At 36.9% G+C, this 12,839-nt stretch overlaps 1 protein-coding gene across 3 annotated transcripts in view; it reads right to left on the reverse strand.

The window, feature by feature from the left end:
• Positions 1–2,034: 2,034 nt before the first annotated feature.
• LOC111515389 (uncharacterized) overlaps positions 2,035–12,839 on the reverse strand; it is an 82,370-nt gene continuing 71,565 nt past the window's right edge. For all 3 annotated transcript variants that reach the window (XM_074186625.1, XM_074186622.1, XM_074186623.1), the window contains exon 3: positions 2,035–3,394. In XM_074186625.1, the coding sequence (XP_074042726.1) occupies positions 2,109–3,394 (1,286 nt within the window). In that variant the 3' untranslated portion in view covers positions 2,035–2,108. The remainder of the gene's footprint in view (positions 3,395–12,839) is intronic.

Raw genomic sequence — 12,839 nt, forward strand, 5'->3', positions numbered from 1 at the left:
TGAGTGGTTTTCTCTAGCATTGGATGAGTCAACAGATGTGTCGGATACTGCTCAGGTGTTGATTTTTTTCGCGGAGTAGATAAAAGCTATGAAGTATATGAAGAACTTCTTGATATTGATAGTATTCACGGCACGACTACTGGGGTAGATATTTTTAAGGGAGTTGAATATGTCATTAATAAAAAGAACCTTCGATGGAGAAATTTGAAATCTATAACAACTGATGGAGGCAAAAATATGTATGGTAAAAATAAAGGAGTGGTTGCACTTGTGTCAAAGGCTGTAGAAAATGATGGTGGTTCAAAACCATTAGTCTTACATTGTATCATTCATCAACAGTCCTTGTGCGGAAAATGTTTGGATATGTCTGAAGTTCTAAAACCAGTCATATCAGTTGTTAACTTCATCAGATCCACTGGGCTAAATCACCGACAATTCCGCGAGTTTATTCAACAGATTGGAGAAGATATTTTACCTTATCATACTGGCGTACGCTGGCTTGGTTGCGGAAAAGTCCTTGAGCGCTTTTTTGAACTTCGAGCAGAGATAGAAATTTTTTTAAATGAGAAGCAGCGCCCTTTTGCCGATTTAGAAAATAGTGAATGGATGTCGAAGTTAGCCTTCTATGTCGATTTGACAAATCATATGAACGAACTGAATTTGAGATTGCAAGGAGAAAATCAGCTTCTCCCTGATTTATACACCAATATCAAATCCTTCAGGCAGAAAATAATACTATTTCAATCGCAATTACGTAAAAAATGTTTCACACATTTTGAAATATTCAGCCACACTACAGAGACTGAATTTCCCGTCAATTTTGCAATCGAAACTTTGAGTGCTTTGAAGATGAATTTTGATACTCGTTTTTCAGAATTTGATGTCATTGCGAATGAAATTAAGCTTTTTTTTCAAAATTCTTTTGATTCTGACATTGAAACCCTGGCTCCGGAAGTCCAAATGGAAATTATTGATTTACAGTGCAGTGATATGCTTAAGAACAAATATCAAAATTCATTTTTGTTGGAATTTTATAAGTCTTCCACTGGAACAATTTGCTCGTGGGTTGTTTACTGTTTTTGGTACTACTTGTGTGAAAAAACGTTTTCCAAGATGAAGTACACAAATAATGTTTACAGATCTCAATTAACCGATGAGCATCTTAAATCTCCTTTGATAATTGGTACAAGTAAAATTGATCCACAACTACAAAGTATTGTCGGTGGAAAATCACAATTACATAAATCTCATTAGTGTTTTTGTTTTACTGTGATTCATTTCAATTATTTGTTAGTTATTAATATGCTTAAACTTAGATACTTAAGTTAAGTTTTCTTCGTCATCATTTCTGTTGTTAAGTTTTACCTTGCAAGTAAATAAAACCGAGTAATTATCATACTGTGTTTTCTTCTCCAACTTATCACAGCAATAGTAACAACAATTAGGTAATCATTGGCTGTCGCGGGCCAGATTGATGACAGTAAATCATTGGCTGTCGCGGACCGGATTGATGACACTGGCGGGCCGGATTTGGCCCGCGGGCCGTAGTTTGGAGACCCCTGTTCTAACTGAACAATGATGTTCATTGTCGTACTGACATTTTTTGAAATTTTTGTAAACAAAAAATAACTTAACAAACCTGCCATATGGCAGATAAAAAGGAAGATTTATAGAAATATCGATATTAATGTGTTTGTCTTCAGGAAATTATTAAATGTTCCGCCATTTTGTAGTAGGTGAAGATATTGACTTCATATTCTAGGGTTGTGAAGTATCCGTCAGGAGCTTCAAAATGATGTGTCACAAGACCCCCTTTCCATTTAATTTTTGTCCCAGATGGCGCCCAGTCGCCATCTTGAAAGTTTCATCTGTCAATGTCACTTCAAAATATAGTATCAATGCATTAATTTCATTATCCCAAATTTCAATTCTTTGAGTTGAACCGTTAAAAAAATAAAAGGGGGGACATTCAAGAAATGCACTGTATAACCTAAAAATACTAAGAAGTATCGAGTCCCCCCACAAAAAAAAGCCTTTCAAAGAATATCCACATTTACTAACAAAATTGTTAAATTATACTTTTAGTTACCTACAATCACAGATTTTGACTAAACTAATACAATATTTCCTACAGAATTAGCTAATTCTTCTTCTTCGAACCCACTTTCATCACTACACGCACCACTATTTTCATCATCATAAGTACAACTATCTCTCCCAACAAAGCAAGGATCAGATAAACTCCTCCTTTTGAATACTGTCAATGAATTGAAATCTGGCTGATTTTCGCCAACAGGAATGAGGGATACATCTTCAGACCCCAATGAACTTGGTTTAGATAAACTCTTCAATTCACAGAAGTTCAAAATATCTGAGTTATCGATTTTCTCGAAAGTGAATCCTCTCGATGACAGGCAGCCTCCGACTTTGAAGTCTACATTTATCGTTTTACCGAGCCGAATTTCCGTGTCCGCTTGCATTTTGATTGTTTGAAACACAGGCTGTTCCAGATCTGATAAAGCTATATTCGCTGATTCATAACTAGACAGGGGTTTTTTATCGCTGTCAGGTTCTTGGTTCAACGCATTGAACCAGGCTCTCTCACACGATTCCAACAGGTCATTGCTCAGGGAACCCTGTTTCAACTGTTCTAATATCGCATCACTCTCATTTTTATTCAAATCGGAACCGTTCTCTCCAACTTCGTTTCTATCCAAAACTGGAGTCCTACATATACTAGACATTTCAGGAATAACCGCATAATGATGTTGAAACCTGTTCAGCAGATAATATTTTCTCCTGTTAGATAGATCATCCGTGATATCGCAACGTTTCAAAATTTCTTTGTACAATTTTTTTGGGCTCTCAAATGCATCATCCTCCTCTTCGATAATTTCTTCGATACTGGTTAATTTGGGTGCTGATTTCGATCGTTCAAGAGGAGGTTTATAGTTGTGCGACCCGGTGCTGAGCAAGATTTTCCGTCTTGGTATGGTTGGATTCTCGTACACCGAATTGACCAACGAAAGTCTGGCGTTTTGCCTAGATAATTTATCCCTTTTGAATTCGAATAGTGCAAGCGCTAGAAAGTGCTTCAACTCGTCTTCGATTTGCTTAGCTACAGCTGAAGTAGAGCATACTACTGCGTGACACCTCAGTTCGTGTCTTAATCGTTTGCCTTCGTGTCTGTAAACCCAACAAAAGAGCCTTGGAAACTGCGGCAGAGTTGCGCAGGTTGTTAATCGATGAGCCCAATATTCAGTTAGTCCATGATCCTTAGTAGTGGCCCTTAGTCCACCGCCACTCACCGTTAGTTGCATCCTTATATCAGCGCGAGACGACTGAGTGTAGTTTTTCCACAGAGTTGCCAACGGTTTTTCTAGTAAGTCTTTATCTGCAAAAATAATACACACTTTATTCACAGGGTTACAAAATAGAGGAGCTAAATATATCATAAAACCTGAGAAAGTTTTTGGCTTTCAACTACTCCACCTTGATGGAAAAAGCAATCAATTTTAAAAGAAGTAACCCTTCCTTTCTTTGGAAGATTCCTACATTTTTTTGTATCAAGATGAGAGTAGTAGAAAGTCAAAAACATTCTTTCCCTAAAATAGATCACTCCTAAAAATAAAACCCTTTCAATTTAAACAAGACTCCTTTGGCTGGGACTTAATCATTAGTTAAAAAACGACTACTTGGATTCATAAATAAGCATAACATTACACAACAACAAAGTTTTTATTTCGGGGTTGAAATTAGATGATTCTAATGTATTTCCACGTGTTAAAACCGAAAGTGACCATAAAAATTATATATTAGCTCTTGTTTTCAAGATATAGTATCATTATATTATATATATGTATATTGAGTTTTCAACAAATGAAATATTTCATCACCAACAGTTGGTACACATGTTTGTTTACATAACACCCCTCTCATCAGCTGTTCTTAAGAGGTAAACATAACCTATGTGAGTTTGTCAATTGTACGCACGTGGTTGCTATTGAAATTATCGTGTGAAGTTGATTTTAAACATTAATTTAAGTGCTGATCTGAAATGCCTCGAAAGTGTGTGAATTCTGTCGATAGCTTTTGCTATATATGTGGTGAAATAACATTTAAGGCTCAGAAACGTAAAATGACACCAATCGTTAAGACAGCCTATGAACATTATTTTGGTGTGAAAGTTGGGGACCAAGATAAATCATGGGCTCCTCATATATGTTGTAATTCTTGTTCCGTCATATTGCGAGAGTGGCTGAAAAATAAAAACCGGGCAATGGCTTTTGCAGTACCTATGGTTTGGCGTGAGCCTACCAATCATACAGACGACTGTTATTTCTACTTAACTCCTCCCATTAAGCAAGGTTTATCTATGAAGAAAAGAGGAACGGTTAAATACCCTAATCTCCCATCTGCTCTTCGGCCTGTACCACACTCAGACAATTTGCCAGTCCCTTCTCCACCCCAAAACTATGAAATTTTAGAGGAAGGTGATGAAGACTGTTTAGAAGGAGCAACCCATCCTTCTACATCCTATGACCCTGATTTTGAGGTAAGCGATAGGTCTAGTGATCCGCACAGAATTAGTCAAGCAGAGTTGAGTGACCTTATAAGAGATCTTCGCTTGTCTAAGGAAAAGGCTGAGCTGTTAGGGTCAAGACTACAACAGTGGAATCTTCTAAAGCATGATGTGAAAATATCTCAGTACAGACAGCGTCAAAAAGATTTGCTTCCTTTTTTTGGGAAAAAAGAAAACCTCGTAGTTTGTTCTGATGTTAATGGTTTGATGGACTGCTTGAATTTGGATCACACTCCATCTGAATGGAGACTATAGACTCTTCAAAACTAAGCTTAAAAGCTGTACTTCTGCATAATGGAAATCAGCTACCCTCTATTCCTATAGGTCATGCAGTTCACATGAAGGAAACGTATATAAATATGAAAACACTTCTCCAATCAATCAAATATGAACAACACAAGTGGCACATCTGTGGTGACCTGAAAGTCATTGCTATACTCCTAGGAATGCAATTAGGGTTCACCAAGTACTGTTGTTTTTTGTGTCTGTGGGACAGTCGGGATAGAAAATCTCACTATAAAAAAATGAACTGGCCTACACGAGACCTAAACCCTAATGAGAAAAATGTAGTTTACGAGCCTCTTGTAGATCCTAAGGATGTTCTCCTTCCCCCATTACATATTAAGTTGGGACTAATGAAAAACTTTGTGAAGGCCATGGACCAGGAAGGACAAGCGTTTAAGTACTTGAGAGCAAAGTTTCCCAGGTTGAGTGATGCTAAAGTCAAGGAAGGCATCTTTATTGGGCCTCAAATCCGTGAAATCGTAAATGATCCTGCTTTTGACATGATTTTAACAGGAAATGAAAAAAGAGCCTGGGAAGCCTTTAAGGGGGTTGTACATGGGTTTTTAGGTAACAAAAGAGATGATAACTTCACAGCATTGGTTAAAGAGCTTCTTCAAGCTTACCACCAACTTGGATGCAACATGTCCTTAAAAATTCATTTTCTTCACTCTCATCTTAATTTCTTCCCACAAAACTGTGGAGCTGTGAGTGACGAACATGGAGAAAGATTCCATCAAGACATTGCTTTAATGGAACACAGATATCAGGGCCGTTGGAATGAAGCAATGCTTGCAGACTACTGCTGGTCTGTGTGTAGAGATGCTCCAGAAGTGTTTTATAAAAGACAAGCTAAACGACAGCGATCTTACAATGAATCGGATGGACTTAATTGAAATTTGGTGGTACAAACTTCTTTTATTTGTCAAAACACTAAGAATAATGTTTTTTTTTTATTAATTTTGTACTTAAAATATTCTAGAAGAAACACAACAATATTGTTTTATGTACTTTCACTTTTCACGTATAGTATAACTACTCTTTAAGATTAAGTACTGTGTATCTCAAAAACCAGAGCTATTAAAAATTTTTCATTGTTATTTTCGTTTTTATCACCCCAAAATTAGTAGAAATTGACTAATTTAGTGTAGGAAACATTCAAAAAATATTTTTTTGTTGTGTTGTGTTATCAGTGATAATCAGAATAATAAAAATACGCACGATGCCATTTTCTCATTTCTAAACAAATTTTATTCTGAGATAAATGTCGGTGAAAAGACTGCCGCAGTATTTTGTGACCTATCAAAGGCATTCGACTGCGTTGATCACAAAATACTGCTGAGAAAGCTCCAACGTTATGGATGCAGAGGATTAACTCACATATGGTTCGATTCCTACTTAATGGGACGGACGCAAATGGTCAAAACAACTCAACTTTCAAAAAAAAAAGATAAATTAATTCTGGAATTCCACAAGGTTCTGTGTTAGGTCCCATTCTTTTCTTATTATATACTAATGACCTCACCAAGCTTAATATTTCTGGGAAGTTCACCTTATTCGCAGATGACACTACCATACTTTGAAATAATAAAAACACTTGTGGGTTGCACAAAATAATCTCTGCCGCCTTGAAAAAAGTTAAAGATTGGTGTGATTCAAACATTTCATCTTTTAACTTAACTAAAACAAATTTATCGTCATTTAGATGCTCAATCAACGAACTTTCTTTTGAAGACAGATCACTGGGATCTAAAAATAACACTAAATTTCTAGGAGTCTTCATTTACTAGAATTTAAAATTTGTGGATCATGTTAAACAACTCACTAGAAAAGTCTCCTCTGGCTGTTATGCGGTTAGAGTGATTTATAAAGAATTGGGGTTCAGCATTGCAACAATGGCGTACTTTGCACTCATAGATTTTTACTTACGCTACGGAATACCGTTTTGGGGAGCATGCAGTCCAACTTTATTCAAAAGTTTACTAATTTTTACAGAAAAGGGCAATACGGTATATAGGAAACCTTAAACCAAGAGACTCCTGTAGAACCTTCTTCAAAAAACATAATATTCTAACGATAACTGCATTATTTATACTGGAATCTGTGTGTTTAATATATAGAGTGGTCCAACGAAAAGTATGCACCTTACTTTTCTCCTTTTTTTGTAACTTAATGCAAAAATGCTCGGACAGGTCAATTTTGCTTTTGAGGGGGACACATTTCAGATGTATTTTTCTACCTGTGCCTTCAACCCCCTAGCGAGGGTGAGTAACAACCCTAAAATTTTAAATGGCAAGTGGGGTTGAGTGATATATCATTTGAAAGGGCACAAAATTCTCTTTCCAATGATACCTAATTTGTTGTATTTCACTCAAACATGTAGTTATTATGAAGAAAAACAACTACAACCCAGTACTTTGAAATTTGTAATTGACTTAGTAGAATCCTACTTCAGCAAGTGCTGAAAATATGACCCATTTGCTTCCATACAATAATACAGATTTTGTTCAAATCTATTCCTAGCATTCTGTAGCATATCAGGTGTTATACTTCTGCACTCTGCTGTAATTCGTTGGCGAAGATCTTCTATGGACTCGCGCTGCGTTGCAAAACATTTATTTTTCAAGTGTCCCCAAAGGAAAAAGTCTAAATCAGGTGACCTGGCAGGCCATTCGATGGGGCCTCTCCTTCCAATCCACCGTCCAGGAAACCGGTCATCTAAAAACTCTCTTACCGGAGCAACATGTGAGGAGGTGCTCCATCTTGCTGGAAATGAAGCCGATCATCATTATGATTTTGGTCATTTTCAATTATTTCTGTTATGAGAGGATCAATTGTATCTTCAAGCATGTTCAGGTAGACCTCACCAGTTAAATTCCCAGGAATAAAAAGTGGCCCTACGATATGACTACCTAATATGCCACACCAGACATTGATTTTTTGAGGGTACTGGGTATGGACCTCTCGGAATAAGTGTGGATTACTGTCATCCCAGTAACGGCAATTATGCCTATTCACAGCTCCTTTCATCGGAAAAGCACCTATTGAATGATAGGTGCGTATCATCAATTAGTAGCTGGCTCAGTTGTTCACAAAATTGCAGCCTTCTATCAGGATCATCTCCATTGAGTTCCTGTACTAATTTAATTTTGTACGGATGAAATTTATAGGCTTTTAATATCCGTATTATGGACGAACGGGAGACACCTGAGGCTGCAGCAAGCTGACGGGTAGTTTGAGTATGATCCAATTCAACATGTCCCAAAACAGCATTTCCACTGCTTCATTTCTGATCGGTTTCCGTGGCTGGTGTTTCACATTACAGACAGATCCGGTATTGACAAACTTTTGGACTAACTTGGCAACGTACGAATCATTCACATTTTTCCCGGGATGACTGTTATTAAAGAGGCGAGCAGTAAGTCTAGCACAACTATTATGTTGATAATAACAATTTCAACTCGTTCAGGAATGGAATAAACCATTTTTACAGTAGAGTTGAAATAATTTCAAAAGCAACCGTACTGAATCAATGAACGTTTGCCTAAATTCTTTTTGTACACTTATTTGCTGTTGTTATTTGAACCAAAAAACGCACGAGAAAAATTGAGGAATGTAGTAGTGATAAAAATGCCGTTTTATCCGCATTTTCATTAACACCAAAAATATCGAGTAAATGTTCTTGCTTTTTTTATAACTATTCAAGTAAATACAACAAATTAGGTATCATTGGAAAGATAATTTTGTGCCCTTTCAAATGATATATCACTCGACCCCACTTTCCATTCAAAATTTTAGGGTTGTTACTCACCCTCGCTAGGGGGTTGAAGGCACAGGTAGAAAAATACATCTTAAATGTGTCCCCCTCAAAAGCAAAATTGAACTGTCCGAGCATTTTTGCGTTAAGTCACAAAAAAAGGAGAAAAGCAAGGTGCATACTTTTCGTTGCACCACTCGATATAAGCATATATTAAATTTTACTGCATCATCTTCCCATTATAACACCCGAAACTGCAGACACATTCTGAAACTCACTGTGCCAACCAAAAACATTACCAGAGACTCCATTTTTTACTATGGTGGAAAAATGCGCAATCATTTGCCTATGGATATAAGATCTGTCAACATAAATTACTTCCAATTCAGGAAGTTAGTCAAACAATTTCTATCTGATAGACCCTATTATACTTTGGATGAATATTTTAACGATAGTTTTTAACTGACTTACCCATATTTTTATCTTTACTTATTAAGGAGCTCTTAAGTTGTTACTTTTTATGTCTACTCTTTAATAAACTTGACTTTTACTCTTTTATAGATACATATCTTTTATATCTTCCATTTTAACATAGTTTGTACCCATGCACCATTTTTATTTTTATTTCAGTTGGTATGTATTGCATTTTTTTAAGTATGTACTATCCAAGCTTTGTCTACAAGATTATGTCATATGTAAATAAAGCATATTATCATTATTATTAATCCAGGTTGGTACTGAAGAGCCCTAAGGTAAGTGTCTTACGGCGAAACATCGACGTCTACCAGTGACGATGACAGTGTTCCAAGTAAGTGAAATTTGTACCTTTCATTCAGTAAGTATATTGTGTAAGAATCCTGTGAATGATATCTGCTTCAATTCCATAACGAATGTTTGGAATGGAAACTGAGTATCTGAAAGTTACTTCTTTGCACGATCTACACATCTACAGTGTGTACAAGCCAAATGGAACTAATTCATTATTTCGGTTACTGTACATATTTGAAAAAAAATCCAAACACGTCAAATGTAAATTATAATCTGACATTCTTCACCGTAAAAATGCCATCCCTACCTTCAACCCTCAATAAAAAAAAACTAATCAATAGAGTTTATTCTATTTCACTAGTTCGAACTTCCATTGTTTACTATATAAAATGATTTGAAATCCCTGAAACAACTAAAAAAGAAGAATTGAAAATGAGTAGCTGAAAATAAAAATTATATTAACCAAAATAAACCTGAAATGAAATAATAGTGGAATAAAATACAAGTAAAAATAGAACAATTGAATAAATAAAAATGGAGAAATGAAAAAAAAAATAAAAATAAAAAGTGGAGAGATTCCAAGTCACGTTAGTTCACGACGTTTTGATTGTTAGTATCTACAATCGTCTTCGGGTGATGACTGGACTGATTCCTCCGAGAGATGACTATTTATAGGTCGTTCGAGTACTTTCACTTATCCCCGCTTTCCATTTTCCGCTTCACTGGTTCCGTGGGAGATGACCGTTTTGGCGGGAGTTGGCCATTTTTCGCTTGATGATGGGTTTCCATATGTTGCGTATTTCTACGCTGGCTTGGCTGAATACGTTGTTGGACAACATGTATGCGGCTTCCTTGAATTTTCTCCTAAACCAATGTTCCTCTCTGTGCAAGATCTCAGCTTGGGACCACTCGATGTTGTGTTGATGGTCCAAACATGGTCTGCTATTCCTGATTTGCTGGTTTCCCCTCGCTGTGTGTGTTTCTTGTGCTCGGCAATGCGAACATTCAATGGCCTCTTAGTTTCACCAATATAGGATTTTCTGCACTCACAGGGTATCCGGTAAATGCAATTCTTGGAATCGCAGTCCGCGTTTGGTGGCCTGGTTTTAGTGAGGCTGCTACGGATAGTGTTACCGGAGCTGAAACAGGTTCTGATGTTGTACTTGGAACCAATTCTTCTTATCCTCTCCGATAATCCTCTGATGTAAGGAAGTGCAAGCACTGGTTGTGACGGCTTCTCTTCCTTGCGAGGCTCCTGCTGTCTTTCAGCCAAAGTCTTTTCTACCATCGCTTTGGAGTAGCCATTCCGTTGAAGATCATTTTTGATAATGTCTAGTTCCTTCTCGAGACCTTCCTTCGTATTACAGAGCCCAAAAGCACGGTCTAATAATCTTGATGATTCCTCTTTTAGTCGATTGATGGTGGTTGGATTCGTGGTTCAGATACTGTCCCGTGTGAGTGGGTTTTCGGTATACAGATGTTTCCCACTTAGTGTCGGTGCTCTTCACCAAAACGTCTAAGAATGGCAATTCGTTGTGGATTTCCTTCTCCATTGTGAAATTGATGGAAGGTCTCACGCTGTTGATGTGTTTCAGAAAGACGTCTAGTTCAGTATTCTCATGGTTCCATATTATGAAGGTGTCGTCAACATATCTCAACCAGACTCGAGGTTTCTTGTGGGCTTCTTCAATGGCCAGAGTTTCAAACCACTCCATATATATGTTGGCTATGATTGTTGAAAGTGGCGATCCCATTGGCAGTCCCTCATCTTGTGTAAAGAATTCGTCCTTCAGTTGGAAATAACAGTTTCCTACACAGCATCCTAGTAATTCCATGATAACTTTTATAGGTAGATTCATTCTCTCTTTCAGGTTCCCGTCTTCGGATAGCTTTCTCTGTATGATTTGGAGTGCTTGGTGTAAAGGCTTTCCACGTCGAAACTAATTAGTTGATCTTCCTGTGTGACCTCAATTGACCCTAGTAGTTCGACAAAATGCCTTGAATTCTTCACAAAAGACGATGTTTTTCCTTGTAATGGTTGTATTAGGGGAAGTAAAAATCTAGACAAGTTTTGAGTAGCCGAATCTCTGGAGCTGATGATCGGTCTAAGCTCCAGAGATTCGGCGTGTCGCGGTTTTTGTAAAACCCTTATAGTGAAAATCATAGAATAAACTCTATTGATTAGTTTTTTTGAATATGGATTTTCATTAAGTATCGGCCAGTTCTATTCAATTACCCAATTTTTTTAATGGGAAGTATAGTCTTGTGACATATCATTTGAAAGGTATCTTCATTCTCTATTCAAAAATGTTATCGCTTTCATGTTTATTGCAACAATCAAGATAAAATAAATTAAAATCATGTGGTTCCCTAATTCGATAAAATACACTTAAAAACTAAAATGTAATGCAAAACTTAATGAAATGTAGAATACGAAAAATAACTATGGATGTTAACGAAGTAGACGTTCAAAATGTTCACCGCGAAATGCTTTGCAAAATCCTAATCTCAAATAAAACTGTCCTCTAACATTATTTAACATATCATGTGTGACCGACCTAATCGCAAGCGTTATTCCTTCTTTCAAGTCATTCCAATCTGAAGGTTTAGTTTTGTACACATTGCTCTTTACATATCCCTACAAAAAATCTAATGATCAAAGATTAGGTGATCCTGCTGGCTATTCAATCGATCCTCGCCTCCCTATCCACCGATTGGGAAATGTTGTATCGAGGTATTGCCGAACATTAACTTGTTAATGTGGTGGTGCTCCATCCTGCTGAAACCATATCCTATTTACTGGAACTTGAGGGTTTCCTGGATCAGGATATAAATTTGCTAAACTTGGAATGGCATAATTTTGAAGTAGTGCCAAATAATTATCGCCATCCAAGTTGCCCTCAATGAAAAAGGGACCAATGATATGGTTTCCTCCAATTCCTGCCCAAACATTAACTTTTTAAGGGTTTTGCGTGTATTCTTCTCTCATCCAGTGAGGTTTTTTCTTTGATCAGTAGCGGCAATTTTGCCGATTAGCATGACGTCGAGAACGTCAGTACATATTTGCTAACCGAAACTTGCACTCATGAAATTCAATGGATATTACATTACATTTTCAACTTAACCATATTCATTTGACGCTATGATGCATAATAATGATGTAATGGGGACATTGAGAAATTCAATTACTTGATATCTTCCTTACAGGGTGTACCGTTATCACTAGTCCGACCTTTACGTTGACTGAATCAAATTATAAAATAGCTCATGACACACTGCTTGAGAAATACCTACTCGTATAAAGTATTTAGAACCCAAACATAATGGGCATAGACAGTCCCGTTTTGAACGGGGCTGTCCCTTTATTCGACTATCTGTTCCGTTGTCCCCAAATAATGTTCGGGGACGTAAAATAGTCCCGTTTTCTAAAATCATCTCTAAAAAAAACCG

The sequence above is a fragment of the Leptinotarsa decemlineata genome, unplaced genomic scaffold (assembly GCF_025532065.1).
Source record: "Leptinotarsa decemlineata unplaced genomic scaffold, Ldec_3_MD MMD2_P_RNA_scaffold_4, whole genome shotgun sequence".
In the NCBI taxonomy this organism is placed as follows: Eukaryota; Metazoa; Arthropoda; class Insecta; order Coleoptera; family Chrysomelidae; genus Leptinotarsa; species Leptinotarsa decemlineata.